The sequence below is a fragment of the Schistocerca piceifrons genome, chromosome 1 (genome assembly GCF_021461385.2).
Source record: "Schistocerca piceifrons isolate TAMUIC-IGC-003096 chromosome 1, iqSchPice1.1, whole genome shotgun sequence".
Lineage (NCBI taxonomy): Eukaryota > Metazoa > Arthropoda > Insecta > Orthoptera > Acrididae > Schistocerca > Schistocerca piceifrons.
Window position 1 is genome coordinate 709,656,332 of NC_060138.1, and position 23,454 is coordinate 709,679,785.

Consider the following 23,454-nt stretch of genomic DNA (forward strand, 5'->3'; position numbering starts at 1 on the left):
GTAGATGGAAAATGGCCTTATAAACCATCCACAGGCTGGCTGGCAAACTGGATCTCAACACTAATCCGCCGGGTGGATTTGTACCGGGGACCGGCATACCTTCCCGCATGGGAAGCAGTGCATTAGACCACGTGGCTAGCCGGGCGGGGTGGAGTTCTAGTAGCTTAATTTCTAATTTTGCTACATAAATATGGCCAATGGCCTTACCAAAGTGGTAACATAAGTTCCCGTCAGGTAGCCAAAGTTAAGTGTTGTGGAGCATGGATAGCCTTTGGACGAGTGCTGTTGGCAAGTGGAGTGAACTCCAATTGAGGAGTTACTTGACTGAGAAGTAATGGCTCTGGTCATGGAAGTTGACAATGGCTGGGAGAATAGTGTGCTAAGTATATGTGCCTCCATATCTGCATCCAGTGACACCTACTGTCTGAAGATGATATAGTGGTCATTTGGTACTATTGGGCCTTCCCCGTGTTCATATGGAAGAATAAGAGGTGCATAAATATGCAGGAACATCAAGTGTTTCTCAGTGCAAGTTGAATTTCATGGGGATACTTCCTGGTTTTCAGTATTATAGAGTGTACTTGAATGTTCTAATTTCTGTAGACCTAAATGAATTTCCTTTGCACTCAGCACTGTATCAGATGTGAACCATCTCAATGGTAAGGTGGTCCCTTGCTTTAGATTTCCTGGCAATCAAATTTATTATATGGCAGTGGTGGCACAGGTTTTGAATGTTGTTCCTTTATGAGGTTCTTCATGCAACTGTGTAGATGTAATGTTGTTTGTTTTTTGCCTCTACAATTAAGATGGAGGCAATGTGTTGCTTGGGAGTCCATGTTTAGGCTTCTTAAATCTAAAGGTATTGTATTTTCCACAGATTCATTCCAAGTCACTATTAAATTTAGTAATTTTCTTTATCGATATTTTCCGCAAATTCATTCCAAGTCACTATTAAATTTAGTAATTTCTTTATCGATACTTGATCTACAGTTACAAAGATCATTTTGTTTAGATACATTAAGAACAGTTACACTGGTATAGTTCAGGTCACAAAAGTATTTTTTTAAAACATTTCTACTGCTGTTTTTCTGTTGTTACTGTAGATACCATATGCTCCACTGGAAAGCACCTAATAGTCTTAAATACATATTCCTGTTGACTGCTGAGCAATATTTTCTGTAATAATACTACTCCAGAAAACTTGTCATTCACACTTTTGTTTAAATTAACTGGGATTTTTCTTCTGTGACTTCCATCACTGTCATTTCAGTAGACTATAACGTCATCATTGAGTAACTGTGTTTATGTGTATCCAGAACATTATAGGTCCTACTATGCTTCCATGGGACACACCTGATGTTACTTTCATTTATGTGGTATGTTTGCTACCCTACAGTCAAATATTCGTTGAGCCAGTGATGTACACTCCTGGAAATTGAAATAAGAACACCGTGAATTCATTGTCCCAGGAAGGGGAAACTTTATTGACACATTCCTGGAGTCAGATACATCACATGATCACACTGACAGAACCACAGGCACATAGACACAGGCAACAGAGCATGCACAATGTCGACACTAGTACAGTGTATATCCACCTTTCGCAGCAATGCAGGCTGCTATTCTCCCATGGAGACGATCGTAGAGATGCTGGATGTAGTCCTGTGGAACGGCTTGCCATGCCATTTCCACCTGGCGCCTCAGTTGGACCAGCGTTCGTGCTGGACGTGCAGACCGCGTGAGACGACGCTTCATCCAGTCCCAAACATGCTCAATGGGGGACAGATCCGGAGATCTTGCTGGCCAGGGTAGTTGACTTACACCTTCTAGAGCACGTTGGGTGGCACGGGATACATGCGGATGTGCATTGTCCTGTTGGAACAGCAAGTTCCCTTGCCGGTCTAGGAATGGTAGAACGATGGGTTCGATGACGGTTTGGATGTACCGTGCACTATTCAGTGTCCCCTCGACGATCACCAGTGGTGTACGGCCAGTGTAGGAGATCGCTCCCCACACCATGATGCCGGGTGTTGGCCCTGTGTGCCTCGGTCGTATGCAGTCCTGATTGTGGCGCTCACCTGCACGGCGCCAAACACACATACGACCATCATTGGCACCAAGGCAGAAGCGACTCTCATCGCTGAAGACGACACGTCTCCATTCGTCCCTCCATTCACGCCTGTCGCGACACCACTGGAGGTGGGCTGCACGATGTTGGGGCATGAGCGGAAGACGGCCTAACGGTGTGCGGGACCGTAGCCCAGCTTCATGGAGACGGTTGCGAATGGTCCTCGCCGATACCCCAGGAGCAACAGTGTCCCTAATTTGCTGGGAAGTGGCGGTGCGGTCCCCTACGGCACTGCGTAGGATCCTACGGTCTTGGCGTGCATCCGTGCGTCGCTGCGGTCCGGTCCCAGGTCGACGGGCACGTGCACCTTCCGCCGACCACTGGCGACAACATCGATGTACTGTGGAGACCTCACGCCCCACATGTTGAGCAATTTGGCGGTACGTCCACCCGGCCTCCCGCATGCCCACTATACGCCCTCGCTCAAAGTCCGTCAACTGCACATACAGTTCACGTCCACGCTGTCGCGGCATGCTACCAGTGTTAAAGACTGCGATGGAGCTCCGTATGCCACGGCAAACTGGCTGACACTGACGGCGGCGGTGCACAAATGCTGCGCAGCTAGCGCCATTCGACGGCCAACACTGCGGTTCCTGGTGTGTCCGCTGTGCCGTGCGTGTGATCATTGCTTGTACAGCCCTCTCGCAGTGTCCGGAGCAAGTATGGTGGGTCTGACACACCGGTGTCAATGTGTTCTTTTTTCCATTTCCAGGAGTGTATATTACAATCCATACAGCTGAATCTTTGTTAGTAGTAACTATGCGATTTGGGGTCAAACGTCTTTTGGAAATCAAAGAAGACAGAATCTACCTCTTCACCTGTATCGGTTGTGTGCAAAATGTCATGTATGAATAAAGGAAGCTGTGTTGTACATGAGTGGTATTTCTTTAGTCTGTGCTGATTCTTTGAGAGAAACTAGTTTTCCTCCAGAAATCTCATAATTTTTGAGCGTAAAACATAGCCGTGGACACAACAACTTTCCATCATCACCATTACATGTTCTCTGTCTCTGTGCCATGCCATGTACTCTAGCCATTACTTACAGTGGCAGCTGGTAATGCAGGGGTGGGTGCCACATTGGCTTACTCTTTCTGATTGTGACTCTTCCTAGAAAATTTGTAAGTGCAGAAGACCTTCACTATCACTTATTAATGTGATAGTTGTCATGTTTGTCTTATGCTACCCATAATTAACCCTGTAGTGGCTACATATGCTCACTATACCTAAACTAACATGAAAATCAATACTAATTGTTGTATGTGCATTCTGAAGCGTCCAGTACAGACATACACAGTAGAAAGGTGCTATTGGCTGAAGTACCACTTGGTACGCTGCAATGAAGACCAGTGTAGGCAGTTACAAGCTGTGAGAGAGCACAAAGCTTCATCCATTTTAGTTGCTTCCACCTCAGATTCAATTAGCAATAGCCTAGTTGATCAGTTTCAGGCAAGAAAGAAGAGGGTATTTCGGTATTTGGAGATAACCTGCTGACAGCTGCAAAGCTGGAATCTTGGACAAACAATTGCTGCAAATGACCAATTTATGTTTGACAGGAGGTATGAATACTTATGCTATGTACTTGCCTGCATGTCTGAAAGAGCAGACACTCTTGACAATCCAGAGCTGTACAAAATACTTCACAGTTTATTTGTTCACTATGAATTACATGACATCAGCTCTATTTAGTATAGATCTACTATCCAGCAGTGACATATGAAAATTTTTACCATACTGAGACTCGAACCTGAATTTCATGCACATCAATAGTGATATCCTAAATCTTCAGTTCAGAAGTGTTATTTTATGTTACTCGAGGAGCGAAGAATGCTCAGCTGTTCGATGAACTAAGGAGAGCAATACAGGAGACAGAATAGCTGTTGATACTATCACAAACAGTTAAGTGGGTGTTGCAGAAGCAAAGTGAATCTGTTGAGAGCTTTGTAGATAGAATATGAAAAATTAATGTTAATACATACCTGCTGACAGATAGTGATGAAACAAATAATGTCATCCTGCTGGAAGTGGATCAGAGGGTGCTATACTCATTTCTGTGGGGGCTGTCACCTGAAGCATCAAGAAAGATGCACAATAGTTTCCAAAGGACTTGGCTGAAGCCATAGGCATAGTGATGGCATTGGAGAAAATAGATGTGGCAAAGAGACTGTGATAGGAGAAATCTGATGTGAACTGCTATTGTTGTAAATGTTCAGGCCACACTCAAAGAGACTGTCATTAGTCACATTGTGAAGATTGTGGAAGTGAATGGTTTTGTGCAATGCCATCCCAAATGATTCAGACTGCCACAGTAGCTTGTAAGGTACAGTTACCCCATGGAGAGACAGAAGTGGAAGGATGCCCACCTGATATCCCCGCACTGCAACCCTATTTCCACAAAGAGGGTCCACTCGGGATATTTGCTCATATGATCCAATAGTGGCTGTCATGAACTGGTACAGACAGAGGCTACCTAAGAATACATACTGGTTGGAGCTGCAAGGTAGCAACATATTGGTAAATAGTATGATTTTTGATATTTCAAGGCTAACTTTCCACTTTCCTGCTACCACAAGCAGGAGCCACAATTTCAAACATAACATACACTTTACTAAAGTGGCCTAACAAACCTTTAGGCATGCTACCTGCTCAGAACTCAATTTTCCTAAACAGTACCGTAGAACTGAACCTCCTTAACTCTCTGGATGAGTTAATAGCTGTGCAGAAGGACGTATTAACGTAGAGCAAATGCTTCAGCACATGCAAAAATATAGCAGTAATTATCACCACAAAATGTAAATAACATCACCTCCATCTATGTGATATGTGTCATTGTGCACATTCAGCTCTGAGAAGTACTTCACACCAGTCACTCACTTGATGTGGGTCATCTTGCATAACTACTGCTAGATGCTGCCTCCACTAGCTGTGGGTCTATGGGCTGCACCTAGTCTGATATGATGTGTGCTGAACTGGTGCCTTCCAGCTGCCAACTTCTGGCTGACTTCATCTGATTTCAGGGCACCTACCAGGGAGTCCATGGTTCACAGTCTGTGCTCAGGCAACCCCCTTTGCACCTGACTTACTACCGAGCGACTGCTCGCCCTGCATTCATGCACTGTGCTACCACACATTTCACCTGATGCATTTCCCTTATTTATTTTACTTATTTTGGTGGACATTAAAGTTCACACTTACATTGTAATCAGTTTTTTTCATTTTGACAACATATAGAATACTTTATAAGGAAATTGGCATCATAATTGAAAAAAGTTTTACTTGTCTCACAATGGTGATCTCAGTGTCAAGGCTTCTTCCTTTGTGTTGTTGTAACCTATAAAAATATTTGGTCCTGAGTTCATCTCAATGACAGAAACTAAAACATTATGTTCCTGTTGTCCACATTCTTTTATTGATACTTGCTTGAAATGTGACTATTGATTACATCGTAATAAATACTTCTTGAAAAATACATCACAGAACTGGTTTCCACCATACAAAGAATATAGTAATCTGAAAAAGCTCTACCACGCTAAACAATCTGATGCCATGTAACAACCACTTGAAACTGTATAACCCTGTCTAATGCTGTCTGACTGCCTGGTCATAAGCTGAGAGCAACGTGTACCAAACTCTAAAAAGGCCCATCCCACTCTTTCTATTATGAATTAAGCTCCCAGTACCTTCTAGAACGGGAGATAGTCCAAATTAGTATTAACGTGACTTGTAATTGAAATTGTGTGTTGGTTTTAGCTTATATTTTGTCTTCTGTAAATAATTATTTAAGTGAAGATTTATAGGCCTAATGATTAATGACAAAGGTTGCAAATTTTGACAATATGAGAAATAGAATCTTCTTTTATTTTATAAATTTGATTTCTTTATTGATAGTAAAATTAATGACATTATAAATGCTTAAAGATAACATTGAAAAATACACATTATTGGATCTAATGTAAACTTCATTTCAGATCGTACACATTTAAAATGGTGACTACTAATTGTGTAAGATAGTATATTGAAATACAAGTAGAAAGATATATTCATGGAAAAATTGTATTTCACATTTAAGAAACTTTATAACCTTTCACAAATAAGAAATAAATAATTTGTGTAGTAAGGTCAACCAAATCTGGCAAAAATTTAGATGATATCGAACATTTCATTACTTGAGCAGAAGTTCCGACAGGCTAGATTCATTTTAACCAGTGGGCCGCAGATGCTGCATTCTACCTGGAGGTCTAGTTTGCATCCATGCCTCCTGCACTGGGCCCACCACAGGCTATTAGCTGGACATACATTTGCACCATAACAGTATAACTGGATTACTTAAGAATTTGCTGCTCCAGTGTGCCCGTCACCTGTCTCGCCTGATGCAGCTCTACATGCCTACTGAGGAGCTTATTTGGGCTGTACCTCATAGTTTGCCTCTCTGGCTTGGCGATTTGTGCCCTGGCTGGCTCCTGCTGCCATGTGCTGAGCTAAGCAAGCACCAGCATCCTCGAAACTTCATGACAGATTAAAACTGTGTGCCGGACTGAGACTCGAACTCGAGACCTTTGCCTTCGTGGGCAAGTGCTCTACCAACTGACCTACCCAAGCACGACTCATGACCCATCCTCACAGCTTCAGTTCTGCCAGTACCTCGTCTCCTACCTTCCAGACTTCACAGAAGCTCTTCCGCAAACCTTGCAGAACTAGCACTCCTGGAGGAAAGGATATTGCGGAGACATGGCTTAGCCACAGCCTGGGGTATGTTTCCAGAATGAGATTTTCACTCTGCAGTGGAGTGTGCGCTGATATGAAACTTCCTGACAGATTTAAAATGTGTGCCAGGTTGAGACTCGAAATCAGGACCTTTGCCTTTTGCGGGCAAGTGCTCTACCAACTGAGCTACCCAACCACGACTCACGAGCCATCTTCACAGCTTCAGTTCTGCCAGTACCTCATCTCCTACAGGCTGTGGCTAAGCAATGTCTCAGCAATATCCTTTCTTCCAGGAGTGCTAGGTCTGCAAAGTTCGTAGAAGAGCTTCTGTGAAGTTTGGAAGGTAGGAGATGAGGTACTGGCAGAACTGAAGCTGTGACACGGGTTGTGAGTCATGCTTGGGTAACTCAGTTGGTAGAGCACTTGCCCGCAAAAGGCAAAGGTCCCGATTTCGAGTCTCGGTCTGGCACACAGTTTTAATCTGTCAGGAAGTTTCATATCAGCACATACTCCGATGCAGAGTGAAAAATCACATTCTGAACCACCATCCTTGGCTAGCCCATGCCACTGGACGCTGACTGCAACAAGGCAGCGCTTTCAGCTGCTGTTTGAATGCTTATCAATAAACATATTGTTGTTTCTCACTGCCTGTATGAATCCATAATGGCCCAATATCAGGTTCTACATACCTGCTGCCTTGGCAAACATTCCTGCATCATCTTCCCAACCTGCAGTGAGGCCAGTAACCTGTTGAACCACCAGGAGCCACTACATAGAGTTGGGGAGCTTCGAAACAGCTTTAATCACATCTGTGAGAGTGACAGTATCCAATGGAAACTACGTTCCATATGGAGCTCAGCACCAAGCAGATCTGCAGCACATTTATCTGTTGGGTTAATTGTATACCTCAGTTTGCTTACTGAATTCAGAAAGTAATCTTTTAACCCATTTGCTGCTTCAGACATGCTCTTTGGATTCTGCGCTGAGGCAGCTGTTGCTATCGCTGTAATGCTTGCCCAATTCTGGTGCCTGTGCTGAGAGACAGCTCCATGGCTGATATGAAATAATTATAATCTGATTTTTAAAAACCGTTAGGTGAAAAAATGGTTTTTGCACATCTTGCAGTCTAATGTCTTCACCCAATAAATTACTGAATTTCTTTTCATTATCCCTCATACTTACTGTGCTGCATCAAATTAAGTAAAACATTGAACAAAATTTTGAAGGGTTCACTGAGGTAAAAGTGCATTACGTAAACTTTGCACGTGGTTGATTTTACTTCATACATGGCTGTGAATGAAATGTAGATAAGATACTGAAATTTTATTTACAGTTGAGAGCAGAAGGATATTTCATTTCACTCTCAAGTTATGGGATCTCACATCCAAAGGACTGCAGCACATGATGCGGCCATTCATGTCCTTGCACATTACGAATCATGTGGTCATAACAGCCATCATATTTCAATATATCAAAACAAGGTTTTTTGCAAATGATAACGTGCAGTGAAGCTCATATATTGTATGAAAAATACTCAAAACCTTTTTATTCAGTGAGACAAGGAAGTAATACATCTGTGGCAGTGAGAGCTCAGTGGCTCAGGATGCATTCAGATGTCCATAGTACTGTAAGAAAATCCAAGCGGCATGCATATACACATCCACAACACCTGGGGAACAGCATAGCAGGATGTGTATACATGCCTACAGCAGCAAAATGTGTGTGTGTGTGTGTGTGTGTGTGTGTGTGTGTGCGCAAGAACGAGAAAGCAATGGTATGTTGTTAGACACAATGAAAAAAATGAAAATGAAAAACACACAAATACCTTAGGTAAGTCTTTCCGCTCCCGGGATTGGAATGACTCCTTACCCTCTCCCTTAAAACCCACATCCTTTTGCCTTTCCCTCTCCTTCCCTCTTTCCTCATGAAGCAACCTTGGGTAGCGAAAGCTTGAAATTCATGTGTGTATTTGTGTGTTTTTCATTGTGTCTATCAACATACCATCACTTTCTCGTTTGGTAAGTTAACAGCATCTTCGTTTTTTATATATATATTTTCACACATGGAATGTTTCCCTCTAAAGATGATGTAACTTACCAAACGAAAGCGTTGGTATGTTGATAGAGACACTAACAAACACAAACACACACACAAAATTCAAGCTTTTGCAACCCACGGTTGCTTCATCAGGAAAGAGGGAAGGAGAGGGAAAGACGAAAGGATGTGGGTTTTAAGGAAGAGGGTAAGGAGTCATTCCAATCTCGGGAGCGGAAAGACTTACCTTAGGGGGAAAAAGGGACAGGTATACACTCGCACACACACACATATCCATCCGCACATATACAGACACAAGCAGACATATGTCAGTCTGTATATGTGCGGATGGATATGTGTGTGTGTGTGTGTGTGTGTGTGTGTGTGTGTGTGTGTGTGCGAGTGTATACCTGTCCCTTTTTCCCCCTAAGGTAAGTCTTTCCGCTCCCGGGATTGGAATGACTCCTTACCCTCTCCCTTAAAACCCACATCCTTTCGTCTTTCCCTCTCCTCCCCTCTTTCCTGATGAAGCAACCTTGGGTAGCAAAAGCTTGAAATTCGTGTGTGTATTTGTGTGTTTTTCATTGTGTCTATCAACATATCATCACTTTCTCGTTTGGTTAGTTATCAGCATCTTTGTTTTTTATATATATATTTTCACACATGGAATGTTTCCCTCTAAAGATGATGTAACTTACCAAATGAAAGCATTGGTATGTTGATAGAGACACTAACAAACACAAACACACACACAAAATTCAAGCTTTCGCAACCCACGGTTGCTTCATCAGGAAAGAGGGAAGGAGAGGGAAAGACGAAAGGATGTGGGTTTTAAGGGAGAGGGTAAGGAGTCATTCCAATCCTGGGAGCGGAAAGACTTACTTTAGGGGGAAAAAGGGACAGGTATACACTCGCACACACACACATATCCATCCGCACATATACAGACACAAGCACACATATGTCTATCTGTATATGTGTGGATGGATATGTGTGTGTGCGAGTGTATACCTGTCCCTTTTTCCCCCTAAGGTAAGTCTTTCCGCTCCCGGGATTGGAATGACTCCTTACCCTCTCCCTTAAAACCCACATCCTTTCGTCTTTCCCTCTCCTCCCCTCTTTCCTGATGAAGCAGCCTTGGGTAGCGAAAGCTTGAAATTCATGTGTGTATTTGTGTGTTTTTCATTGTGTCTATCAACATATCATCACTTTCTCGTTTGGTAAGTTAACAGCATCTTTGTTTTTTATATATATATATATATATATATATATATATATATATATATATATATATATATATATATATATATATATTTTCACACATGGAATGTTTCCCTCTAAAGATGATGTAACTTACCAAATGAAAGTGTTGGTATGTTGACAGAGACACTAACAAACACAAACACACACACAAAATTCAAGCTTTCGCAACCCACGGTTGCTTCATCAGGAAAGAGGGAAGGAGAGGGAAAGACGAAAGGATGTGGGTTTTAAGGGAGAGGGTAAGGAGTCATTCCAATCCTGGGAGCGGAAAGACTTACCTTAGGAGGAAAAAGGGACAGGTATACACTCGCACACACACACATATCCATCCGCACATATACAGACACAAGCAGACATATGTCTATCTGTATATGTGCGGATGGATATGTGTGAGTGTGTGTGTGTGTGTGTGTGTGTGTGTGTGTGTGTGTGTGCGCGAGTGTATACCTGTCCCTTTTTCCCCCTAAGGTAAGTGTTTCCGCTCCCGGGATTGGAATGACTCCTTACCCTCTCCCTTAAAACCCACATCCTTTCATCTTTCCCTCTCCTTCCCTCTTTCCTGATGAAGCAACTGTGGGTTGCGAAAGCTTGAATTTTGTGTGTGTGTTTGTGTTTGTTAGTGTCTCTATCAACATACCAATGCTTTCATTTGGTAAGTTACATCATCTTTGTTTTTAGATATATTTTTCCCTCGTGGAATGTTTCCCTCTATCTTTATAAATATACTAGAAAAAGAACAATAGCTTAAAAACTGGTCAAGTTTTATGTGCTGTACCATGAGTCAGTCAGCTGCAAGTAAGTGGTTAGCCAATAATAATTATGTAAGTTAAAGTCATGAACTCTGCTTGCTAGCTGACTGAATATTCACCTATATCAGTGACAAGCAAATACACATTTTGCAACACAAATAGACGGTACACAAGTACTGATCCACATGATGAAAATGGAGCTTTATGTAACTCTGTTATATCTGCAATGAAACAATTATTTTTTTCAGGCATGGGAAGGAAAGTCTGCATCTGGCATTCTGTCACCTACACAGCCTGCAGGAAGAGCAAAGTCAGCTGTAGCACAGAGCGCTCAAAGTGTTAAGGAAACAGAAGAAATACTTAATGCCATACTACCTCCTCGAGAATGTGAGGAGAATGGCCAGCTTTGGAGACAGCAGGTTTGTTTCTGTAGCCAGATACGTTAATCTTTACATTTGTAATCAACAGTTTACAATATTCAGCACAAAAATTGCTTTCCTTCTTAAGTGACCTGTATTTCCAAACTGTAATGAGCTTGTTAATTAGTACACATCTTTAATGTCTTGTAACTCAATGTTAACAAATTATTACATGAACATTTACTTAACTTAATTAATGTACTGATCAGAAATATTGGTTTGATGAAGATGTATTTCAGTATCTTGCAATGAACATTAGAATTTGTAAATGAAAAACATGCATAAGCAATATTTTCTTTTGTTGCATTTGTTTATCTTTCTCTTTTCTATGTATAGACTGGCAGTATATGACATGTAATATTAATTGTGTTATAGAATAAGAAACTAGAGTAATTACTGTATGTTTATACAGGGTGAGCTTTAATAAAGCCAACAAATTGCAGGGACGGATTCCTGCCTGGAAAATTCCTGCCTGGAAATGGAGGAAAAAAGATCCTATGAACACGTGTCTGGAAATGTATTGTTGCCACAGTAGATGGCACTAATGAATGAAAGATTCTCTGACGACATGCCATGTATTCCTTGTGTTTTGCAGGCTGTGTGACTGACACAGAATACTGTAAGCAACAGAATGGTTTGTCGGTAAAGAGGACTGATGACAGAAATCCTGTAGAGGGAAATATGCTGCTGATGATGCTTGCACTCATTGCTGGTGATAGGGATAGTAGTGTTTGTCATGGAAGATGCACGTAATCATACTTTGGCTTACCCCAAGTTGGTGGGCCACTTTCCTGGAGTTTGTTTTAGGGTTCATCTCAATATCCTGTCAAATCTGGTGTACACACAGTTCGCTGCCTCCCTTCACATTCGTCTGTCTGAAAGGACCCATGATCACACAAACATGAAAAAAGGGATTGAAATGTTGTGTGATGTGGTTGGTGTCTGTGAGGGTACTTGTTTGTGTGTAGCTGTACTTCCTCTTGACCATTTGCACCTGCTTGGCCATACACAAACACCATCTCAGCTTGTTCCCAACATGAATACTGCTTGAAGTATACTGAGTCAATCTCACAGTCTGCAACACACAAGGATCACACGGTATGTGAACAGAGGAACTTCCATTCATCAGCACCATCTATCGTGACGACAAATTTCCAGACACATGTTCATATGACCTTTTTTCCTTGCTTTCCAGCCAGGAGTCCATCCTTGCAGTCTGTCAGTTTTATTAATGTTCACCCTGTATAAAGTACATTGTAAACCTTTGTGCCCTGGACAAAAAAAGTGTAATAAAATTATATATGCAGGATGTATGCCCTCTCTAACTCTGGCACCTGCAAGAAGTATGGTAATGCTTATGTCACAAGGAAATGGTTCAGACAGGGTTTGTTTGTCTTGAGTAACTCTATCTACTTATGCTACCAAAAATCATTTGAATGGTATATTCTAAAGTATACAATGGTCTCAAAGATTTTTAGAATAAGATTATAGTATTTTAATGCACCAGAATAGCATATCTGATGAGGCAAATTCATTGATATAACTATCTTGGAGATCTGCCAATACAATTGTGTTTGATATGGATTTTTTTAGCCATTTGAATGATGTGTTAATACATATTTATGTCACTGTTCACAGAAAGTAGAGGCAAGTGATGACATTGTGTTTATGCCCTTCACACTGCAGAGTGGAGTAAATTTCCAGGTGGTGAACTATTCAAACAGCTATAGAAACAGCACAAAAATTCCCACACTCAGTGTAATTTTATTCTGTGATTTCTTGTCATATTTGCCAAAAGGTTATTTTACTTAATCTTTATCATCAAGAAGCTCTGCTATTTTGATGGGAAAAAACTGTCATCCCATAGTTTTTGTAGATTTCAGAGTTTTCAAGTACAGTTTTAATTCATATGAAGAAGTAAAATTGTTATGTATGAGGCAGAACTATGGGCCTCATTGAAAAAGGGTGACCCAGCTGAATCACGCAATTTGACTCTTAGTCTGATCACGAGGTGTGGCCATTGCACGTGTTGATCACATAGGCTGATGTGAGGATCAGTGAACTATACTTGACGTGATGTATCTGGAACATCTTAGGTGATTAGAAAGTTAGTAGACAGGAATACAATTAAAAACTTAGCTTTAATTCAGCATCAGCGGTGAATGTCAATCTTGACTTTGTACAATAATATTTACAAGTTCAGTTACAGACTGAGCTGTGAATACTTCTTTACAATTCTGATTGCTTTACACATATAGATCAACTGTCAATGCATAAACTGTATGTGGCGCCTGGCTAGGTCGTAGCTACTGACTTAGCTGAAGGCTATGCTAACTAGCATCTCTGCAGTTGAGATCTCTGAAGCTATAACCAGTGAACCATTCCTATTAAAGTTGGCTATAGAACTGGGCAGTGTGCTAGCTTGTCTTATAAGACCAGCTGAGTGGCGGCGCTCGGTTTGCTAGCATCGACAGTGGTGGCTCGTGGGTCCAATGTGTACTGACGGACAGTGGCTGATTTGAAGCCTACAAGCTAGCCAGTGTGGTGCCTTGCAGTGACACCACAAAAATACTGAGAAAACAACCATTTTTGTAGTTCAAATAACAGTAGATTTAACTTGCGCAACAGATATGTGCTTTTACTTGAGTCATGCCTGCGTGTACCAATAATATGTTGTAAGAACAATAATAGCAATAACAATAACCTGTTTTGAGGTGGACATCAATGATGGAGGGATATAAAACAAGCTGTAATTCAATTATTAATTGAGAATAGCTGTATGTCGTAAATACTGCTTGTGTAAATATGGATTCCATGAGATACCAAAAGTATTGGGGAAGCATCCTTATCCATGATCACTGAATTACCACCCACATTATCATTGTCAAAGAAAGAGGGCTGCCTGTGTGCAGGAGCCAATCTTTCAAGTCTTAGGGACCCATGACCGTAGCAGTCTGGTCCCTTCAATCCCACAAACCAACCAACCTTTCAAGTCTTGGTGAATGAGTGTATGCTGAGTGATTTCCATGTGGCATGAGACTATGATCTGGGAACACGGTGGCACCCAGGGCTCATAAAAGTATTTGATATGGCTATCAGGTTTGGCATCTGGTAAGGAAGAACAAAACACAAAACTCTCAAAAACCTTGTCCTGAGGTGCCTCACTAATGAGATTACAACCAGTTGCAGGGGTATAACTGGTCAGTGAAACAGCAACTATAGCAAACAATAAGCATTTCCCTCTTCGAGAACAAACTGGCAGTACTGTACGATTAGCGTGCTTCACACAAATGAATGGCTTCTATGTCACATTTTTTTAAAAAAGTTAATGACATTCTGAATCACTGGTGTCCTGGCTTTCCACTTCTAGATTCTACTGAATTTTCTCAGGCAGGCTCCTTATAAAGAAGAAATGCTTGTTAACTCATCTAAGTATCTTCATTAATGTATCAGCTTTTCAGTTTCTTTCATAAAGAATTTTGTCATTATTTTTATATCTAGTCTCTATGTTTATCCCATTTTGATTCCTACAATACTTTGTGTCTTCCAAATATATTTGTTGAAATCCCTTCCCAAAATAATCATAGCTTCCAAAATTATCATTATTTTTACTTGCAGAGTCCAAAGTCTCCCCCTAAAACACTTTACAAATTTTATCTTTATCATTAGTTTCAGTTATAAATCTAGCCTTAAAACCTTGTAAAATATCAGTTTGTAATCGTGACAATTCTGGAATGGATGAGATGTAACCACACCTTGATATTCATTTTAATATTCCAATTTCTTTGATGTGCATCATACCATACAGGATATTCTTGGAATTGACATACATATCAAAATGCATCCTTGTGAGAATGAAATCTGTCATATTGCTGGCATTTGACACTAGGACATTTGACGATGCATTTGAATGATTACTTTGATTTCATTTATGTAATTATTGAGGAAGACATTAGTGGTTAATGGATCAGTGAAAAAAACCCACATGCAGCTGAAAACGAGGGCTTCACTTGGTGAAACCAAGTATTCAGTCATGATGTTCACCCTTTTAATCATTTGTACATAATCAAAATCATTTATTATATCCCTTGTATAGAGGGTACCATTCTTTGACATGGTGTTTATTTAACTTCAGTTCTAACAAGAAAAATGCATGTGCACTGTCATTGATATCTTACACTGTTTCCTCGATCACAGTGATTTCTGTTAATGCGGTAATTACTCTAGTCTTTTGATCACTCCATCCTTAACTGAAAAAAGTCTCATTGGCTTCAAGCAGAGGCAGTAGATGAGAGTACTGAACTGGTCAGCGTGACTTTGTACCTCACAGAAGAAATTTAAATGTTCATTGTGGTCACTTACTTCAGAAACTACAACTGCTAGAGTAGAGAAAAGTAAGCAATGCATCAGTGCCCTCTTTCTAATAAGACCTTCGGAGGGCTCTCTTGAAAGAGAGAAGTACACGTATCCACAGTATTACAGTTCCTGTTGAATCATTTCTAATCATATTTTAGTTTGGCTCTTGTGAATGTGCAAAGAAGAGCAACAACATTGGTCCAGGAAAATTTTGAGTACTGAAGTAGTTTTACTGGTGTCATTAGTAGCCTGATGTGGGACTAACAGTGATTGGAATGAAGATTCATAGATTTGTGAATTTCAGTATTACTTTTAACTGCATTGATTGACATAAAATAAAGTTCAATATGGTGGTACAGAGAAGTTTCCAGAAGTTTGATCATTCATATAATACAAATGTGCTTCACTGGAACAAGTCAGTAGGCAGATTCCTCCTTCATAGTTATACATAGGAGTGAAACAGATTACCAAAAGAAACCTTAAGTCCTGATTTTAGACACTTACAGTAATGCAGAAGAAGGCTGAAAATGTCTGGGTTAACAGTGAACAGAATTAATGAGATTAGTGGCATATACTCATCATCTAATCTGATTGTTCATGTGTGTAACAAATGTTGTATGAGGAATAAGTGCAACATCAGTTCATTTGATCATGGCGAGTTCATTGTTGTCCCACATATGGGACACGCCATCTCAAGGTCAAGCAGGCACTAGGCTTTTCATGTTTCAAAATGTTAAGGATGACAACAAGTGAGCAGGCACTCCATCTAGATCTACATCTTCAGTGCTGGGTACAAAATGTATCTCATCTAATTCATACCTATGCTCGTGGCATACCTCATGACACAGAGATTAGCATGAGTGCAGGAATGCAGAATGGTTACCTGGACTGATGGATCATGTATACATTGGTACACCCTATTGCCAAAGAACAAGTCATTAAAAATTCTTGGTGTGGTGCATCCCTTGTGCCAAGGAAATATAACACTCCATTTTCCCCATATCATGTTTGAAGGACTACAAGTAAGAGGGTATTTTCCCTCCATATCACTTGATCCAAATGATATGTAGCACATCTAGGACAGCACCTAGTTAGAAGCATGCATATTGGGCCCAAATTCAACACTTCATCTTGAAATGTGGGTAGCAGTTCAGTGGTCATGGATGGGAATGCCTCTCTAGTTCCTTTGGTACCTCAAGGAATCTATTCCATTATATGTTGCCACTTTCATCAAGAAAAAATGGTTTGTTACATATAATCAGATACATGCCTTCCTTCAGTCAGTTGTGAATGTAATAATAATATTTGTAATAATAATAGTGTAAGGAGTGTTCAAATTAAAAGGTATGAAATGTCATAACAACCAAACCTGTTGAAATCTGCATACTCCACTGTGGGATAATGTAGTGAGATATCTAGAGACATGAATGTAGTGCCCGGTGTGGTAGTGCAAATGCATAGGCATAAGACATGGGAGAGAAGCATGCAAGTGTGTGTTCTGTCTATTTGATGTAGCAGTGCATGTGAGGATCTCATGGTGTTCACATTGCAAAATTCGATGATTGAAGAGCAGAAAGGTGTTATCAAATTTCCAACAAGTCAGTGAGAAAGTGGAATGGCCATTTTTGTGGAGGCCAGGAGTGTTTGAGTGATGACTAAGACAAGGACAGGCAAAGACGGTAATCATGGCCAACCTTATTGACAAGGTGAACAAACTCGTGAGAAGTGATTGGCGGGTCATAATGGAAATGTTGGCAGTGATGGTGGGGCCAGTGTTGGAACTGTATGGACAGTTGTGCATGACAGGTTGGGTTACTGGAAGGTACACATGCAGTAGGTTCTGAAGAAGCTCAGTGAACCTTAAAAGGAAATGTGCATGAGGTTAACACTGCAACACCTGTTCTGGTATGATGAAGACCCCCCTTTCCTGGAGTGGATTATCACCAGTGCCAAGAGCAGGTGCCTTCACTTCGAGCCAGAGACAAAGTGGGACAGCATGCCATTGAAGCAAACGTCATCACCCCACCCCACAAAATTGAAAGCTGTGCTCTCAGTTGGCATCATTTTTAACATCCAAGGTCTTCTACTAGTTGATTTCCTTAAGCATGGAAAAACCATTAATAGTGATGTGTATTATGAGACACTCCATAGCCTAGTTCTACTCCATAATAAAGCATATCCACGTGTGTCCAATGTCACACAATATATAATGGCCAAGTTCAAGTGTTAGTAGCTTTAGCATCTACCCTACTGCCTGGAAATGTTACGCTGTGACTTCCATGTGTTCCTTCCACTACAAAAACATCTCAGAGGGAAGCACTTCAATTTGAACAATGAACTGAAAGAAACAATGGAGGACTGGCTCCAGTCATAGCCACAGGAATTCTGGGAACAGGGAATCCTTCATCTTATGAGTCTGTGGTATAGTTATGCTCAGGCCTCTGGTGAATACTTTTGAACAATGCCTTCAATTAGCAGTATTGTTTCATACAGTTTCATTCGAACACCCCTCATATTAACTTGTCTTTCAGGTGAACATCAATAGTAGATAGGTTTAAAAGAAACTGAAATTCAGTTGTTAATTGAAAATGGCTGTACTTGGCAAGTAAATATACTTGTACAGAGCTTTATACTTCTTCTTTTGTATTTTTTGTTTATTCCTAATGTATTTAATTCTTGGGGCCAGGTGACTGTTTAGCAGTCATTTTGTGAGAACCATCCTATCTCATTCTGCATCAGTAAGCAAATTAGGGACTGGACAAGAAGAAACAACATGCTGCATCAGCAAAAGATGTAATAACTTAAGATTTAGTTATTGAATGTTCGACAGATGTGTCACATAAGTTTGCTGCAGTAGTATCAACAGAAATCAGAAATTTTATTTCTTATATTACTTCTCTGGAGTTATCCGCAGACAACAGTGCGTTGTAGCTGTTGTATCAATTGCAGTGTTAGAGAAACTGCAACAAAAATGAAGGTGAACCATGAACAGTAATCTTTACTGAGCAATAGAATGTGATTGAAATTTAGCCTTTCCTGTCATATTAAATATGGTTGCTGAAGACAGGCACTAATCTTAGAATCCTTGCCATTCAACCATAAAATACGGTGCTTAATATACTATGTAGCTAAGTAGTTAATAGCTTATCTTTGTTACATGATCCCAGTATGAATACTGAACGTTTCTTGTGCTGTCAGAATAAGTCACAAGACACAGTTATTTCCCCATTTTGTCAGTCACTAAGTGTTTTGTCAAGAGTTTGGATGTGAATAACTTGTAATGAGATTTTAGTGTCAAACAACTCCGCAGGTCTCAAGCACACCAGCAACTCGCCTTGATGTTATAAACTTACAAGAACAGCTGGATATGTTATTACAACAGCGGCAGGCTCGTGAATCAGGAATATGTCCTGTTCGTCGAGAACTGTATTCACAGTGTTTTGGTATGTATATGAAATCAGACCTGTTTCCACAAATGTCTTAGAAATACAGACATTGTTAAGCATCATTGAAATTTAATTTCTGTCTTAACTGAAACACCACCATTGTCCAGATGAACTGATTCGACAAGTAACTATCAATTGTGCAGAACGTGGTCTGCTTCTGTTACGAGTGCGAGATGACATAAACATGACAATTGCTGCATACCAAACTCTCTATGAAAGCAGCATTGCCTTTGGCATGAGAAAAGCCTTGATGGTGAGTTTATATGTTCACAGGAGTGAAAGCTATACATAATAATTGAAATAATTTATTATAAAGAAACCAGTGCATATTTTCATGTCAGTAATTACCTACAGTAGGAGATATGTATTTGCAGTTTAGCGTCAAGATTAAACAAAAAGAAAACTATATCTCACTACAAAAGAGTGGTTGTTATATTCAGATAACTCTATATAGAATATAACTAAACTAATATCTACACATAAAAATATGGATGAGAGTCTTTATATAATACTGCATTATAGAAGATTTAGAAACTGAGGGTGGAATAGATGTACTATGCGTGTCTGAACATCATATAATCACAGATATGGAAAAGGTAGATATAGATGGATATAAGCTTTCAGCACATGTAAGTAGAGACACTATGGAGAGAGGAAGAGTTGCCATATATGTTAAAATTATCATAGTGTTAAAAAATTATAAACTAAAAAAAATTTGTGTAGAGCAATGTACAGAACCATGTGTGTGAGCTTAAACTAAATAATGATACTTCTATAATTGTAGCTGTGTATAGGTCCCCACTGGGAAATTTTCAGCTACTCTTGAAAAATTGGATTCTTCATTGTGCTGTCAGTCATACAGAAGGAAGCAAATTATTGTTTGTGTGGATTTCAATGGAGATTTTCTGAAAGAGTCTGATAGAAAGCTTGACCTTGAAGTATTACTTGGTTCTTTCAATTTGATTGGATTGTTAGGAGGAGGAGACCAAACAGCGAGGTCATCGGTCTCATTGGATTAGGGAAGAACGGAGAAGGAAGTCGGCCATTCACTTTCAAAGGAACCATCCCGGCATTTGCCTGGAGCGATTTAGGGAAATCACGGCAAACCTAAATCAGGATGGCCGGATGCGGGATTGAACCGTCATCCTCCCGAATGCGAGTGCAGGGTGCTAACCACTGCGCCACCTTGCTCGGCTTCAATTTGACATCAGTTATTGATTTTCCTACTCAGGTAGTACAGGAAAGCAGCACACTGATAGGTAATGTTTTTATAGACCTTGATAGGTCTGTCATATCATATGACATAGCTCCATACAGTAATGAAAACAGTCCTCCAAGATAGTGTGTTCAGTTAACGATTTAACAATTGTAAATTTTAGGGAAAGCCTGAAACAGTTAGACTGGGGTGAGGTGTACGGGGAACCTGATGCTAATTTAAAATTTAACCTATTTCATGATACCTTTGTGAGTGTATTCGAAAAAGTGTCTCCCTAAGAAAACAGTGAGACGTAATTACAACAAACCATCTAAAATGCCATGGCTTGCTAAAGGGATAAAAATATCTTGTAAACAGAAAAGGGAAATGTATCTTATAGCTAGAAAGAGTAATAATCCAGAAACAAACAAACATTATAAAACTACTGCACTGTATTAAGAAAAGTTATTAAAAACTCCAGGAATATGTGCGCTATGTCTGAGATTAGTACATCTGACAATAAAATTAAAACGATTTAGAATATTGCCAAAAGGCAAACAGGGCAACTGAGGGCACAATAGACTGTATTTCTATCAAACTCAATGAAAAGTTTGTTAACACAAAGTCAGAAGTAGAAAATATTTTTTGTAATCATTTTTAACATGTGTTGTAGAGAAAATAGGGCTCATTCATTCGAAAATGCAAGGCTGTATATGGAAGAGGCAATAACTATGACCGAGCGAAGTGGTGCAGAGGTTAGCACACTGGACTCGCATTTGGGAGGACGACAGTTCAATCCCGCGTCTGGCCATCCTGATTTAGGTTTTCCATGATTTCCCAAAATCGCTTCAGGCAAATGCCGGGATGGTACCTTTGACAGGGCACGTTCTACTTCCTTCCGTAATCCAATGAGACTGATGACCTCGCTGTTTGATCTCTTCCTCAAAATCAACTCAACTCAAATCAATAACTATGCAATTTGATAAAACTGAAATTCAACCCATCTCTCCTACTGAAATTAGGAAAATAATAAGTTCCCTCAAAAGTAAAAGCTCACATGGAATTGATGGTATTTCCAATAGAGTACTAAAAGCTTGTCCCCAACATATTCTTAGCCACAATGTAGTAGCTTACTGAAACAGTTCATTTCTCCAGATAAATTGAAATATGCTATTGTTAAACCATTGCATAAAAAAGGGGATAGGTCTGATGCCAATAACTACCCCCCCAATCTCACTTCTAACAGCTTTATGCAAAATTTTTGAAAAAGTGATTTATTCAAAAGTAGCTTCATGTATTTGTAAAAATGAAGTACTAACGAAATGTCAGGTTGGTTTTCAGAAGAGGCTTTTGAGCAGAAAATGGTATATATGCTTTCACTGATTAAATATTAAATGCTCTGAATAAGCAAACATCACCCATTGGGATATTTTGTAATCTCTCAAAGGCTTTTGAATGTGTGACTTACAAAATTTTTCTAGATAAGGTTAAGTATTGTGGTATGAGTGGGATAATGCACAAATGGCTTAATTCATATTGAACTGGAAGAATGCAGATAGTTTGCAAAAATCAGCAGAGTCCTGTAATTGCAGAGGTATCAAGAATGGTGTTCCATAGGGTTCAGTTTTGGGTCCCTTATTGTTCTTAATATGTATTAACGACTTGCCACTCTTATTCATGAAGATGCAAAGCTGGTTCTTTTTGCCGATGATACAAGTATGGTTATCACACCCAACAAACAAGAATCAGCTGAGGAAATTGTAAATTACATCATTCAGAAAATTATTAGGTGGTTCTGTGCAATGGACTCTCACTAAATTTTGAGAAAAATACAGTATATACAATAGTGTACAGTGAATGGCATAACACCATTGATAAATATAGACTTTGCTAAGGCAGAATATTCAAAATTTCTGGGTGTGTGCATTGTTGAGAAACAATATGGGAAGAAAAACATCGACGATCTGCTGAAATCTTTGAGTTCAGGTGCTTATACTGCTAGTGTTATTAGAAATTTTAGCAATAAAAAAATAAGTAAATTAGCTTACTATGCTTGTTTTTGTTCACTACCTTTGTATCTTATTTTGGGATAAATCAGTGTTAAGGAAATAAGTGTTCATTGCACAAAAACATGTAATCAGTATGATAGCTGGATCCCAGCAAAGATCATCTTGCACACATTTATTTAAGGAGCTAAGGATATTCATGGTACCTCCACAAAATATATATATATATATATATATATATATATATATATATATATATATATATATATATATATATATATATATATATATTCAGTTATGAAATTTGTTATTAATAACCCATCCCAATTAAAAAATAATAGCAAAATTCATAGCTACACCACTAGAAGGAAGGATGATCTTCACTATTCTGGGTTAAATCTGATTTTGGCACAGAAAGGGATGAATTATGCTGTCATAAATATCTTTGGTCATGTGCTAATATTGTGTAAGGAATACCTATGTTACACAGATATGTTCCACATCATTACAAAATGTCCAATTCATGCTCTGTGGAACAAGTATTAATGTAATGTAATGTAGTCTAACACATACGGTTGTTATAATCCTGCTGAATTTTTGCTACAAATGTGGCAGCAACATTTATTTATTTATTGTATCCATAGACAAAAAACATTTTATAGATCTTGGATAATCATATTTCAAGCACTGATAAGTACACGGTTTTTACTAAGCATTTAGTAAGTTATGACCTTTTTATAATGAAATTCTAGGCTTATTTTGTAGTAGACTGCAGTTTTTGTTTACATCATTTGTGCTATTTGTAATTGTAAATATAAGTGACAGTTATTTTAGATTCGGTAATTGCAGTGCACTTTAATTTACTGTAAGACTGTTTGACTGTGAAACTCATAAAATCATTTATACTATAGTAACAGTTTTCTCTCAAATAAATTTTGAGAGATTTTTTGAAAATATTTTTTGTTTCTTGTCATGGTTGTGTTATTTCTTGTTCTTTTGAGTGTCGGGAGCATGCTTGAATTTTATCCAACACAGAACTTGTATGAGGGTATGCAGAGTAGTGTTAGGATCTTTAAATGCTGGCCACTTGATTCTACAGAGTCCACCAGAAAAAATGTGTACACACTTTAAGGAACGAAAAGTATTACTTATGTCTT

General features: G+C 39.5%; 1 protein-coding gene across 2 annotated transcripts in view; it reads left to right on the forward strand.

The window, feature by feature from the left end:
* Positions 1–23,454, forward strand: part of LOC124791521 (33 kDa inner dynein arm light chain, axonemal) — a 56,096-nt gene that overhangs the window by 19,873 nt on the left and 12,769 nt on the right. For both annotated transcript variants that reach the window (XM_047257866.1, XM_047257867.1), the window contains exons 2-4: positions 11,124–11,294; positions 18,961–19,093; positions 19,204–19,349. In XM_047257866.1, coding sequence (XP_047113822.1) covers positions 11,124–11,294; positions 18,961–19,093; positions 19,204–19,349 — 450 coding nt within the window. The remainder of the gene's footprint in view (positions 1–11,123; positions 11,295–18,960; positions 19,094–19,203; positions 19,350–23,454) is intronic.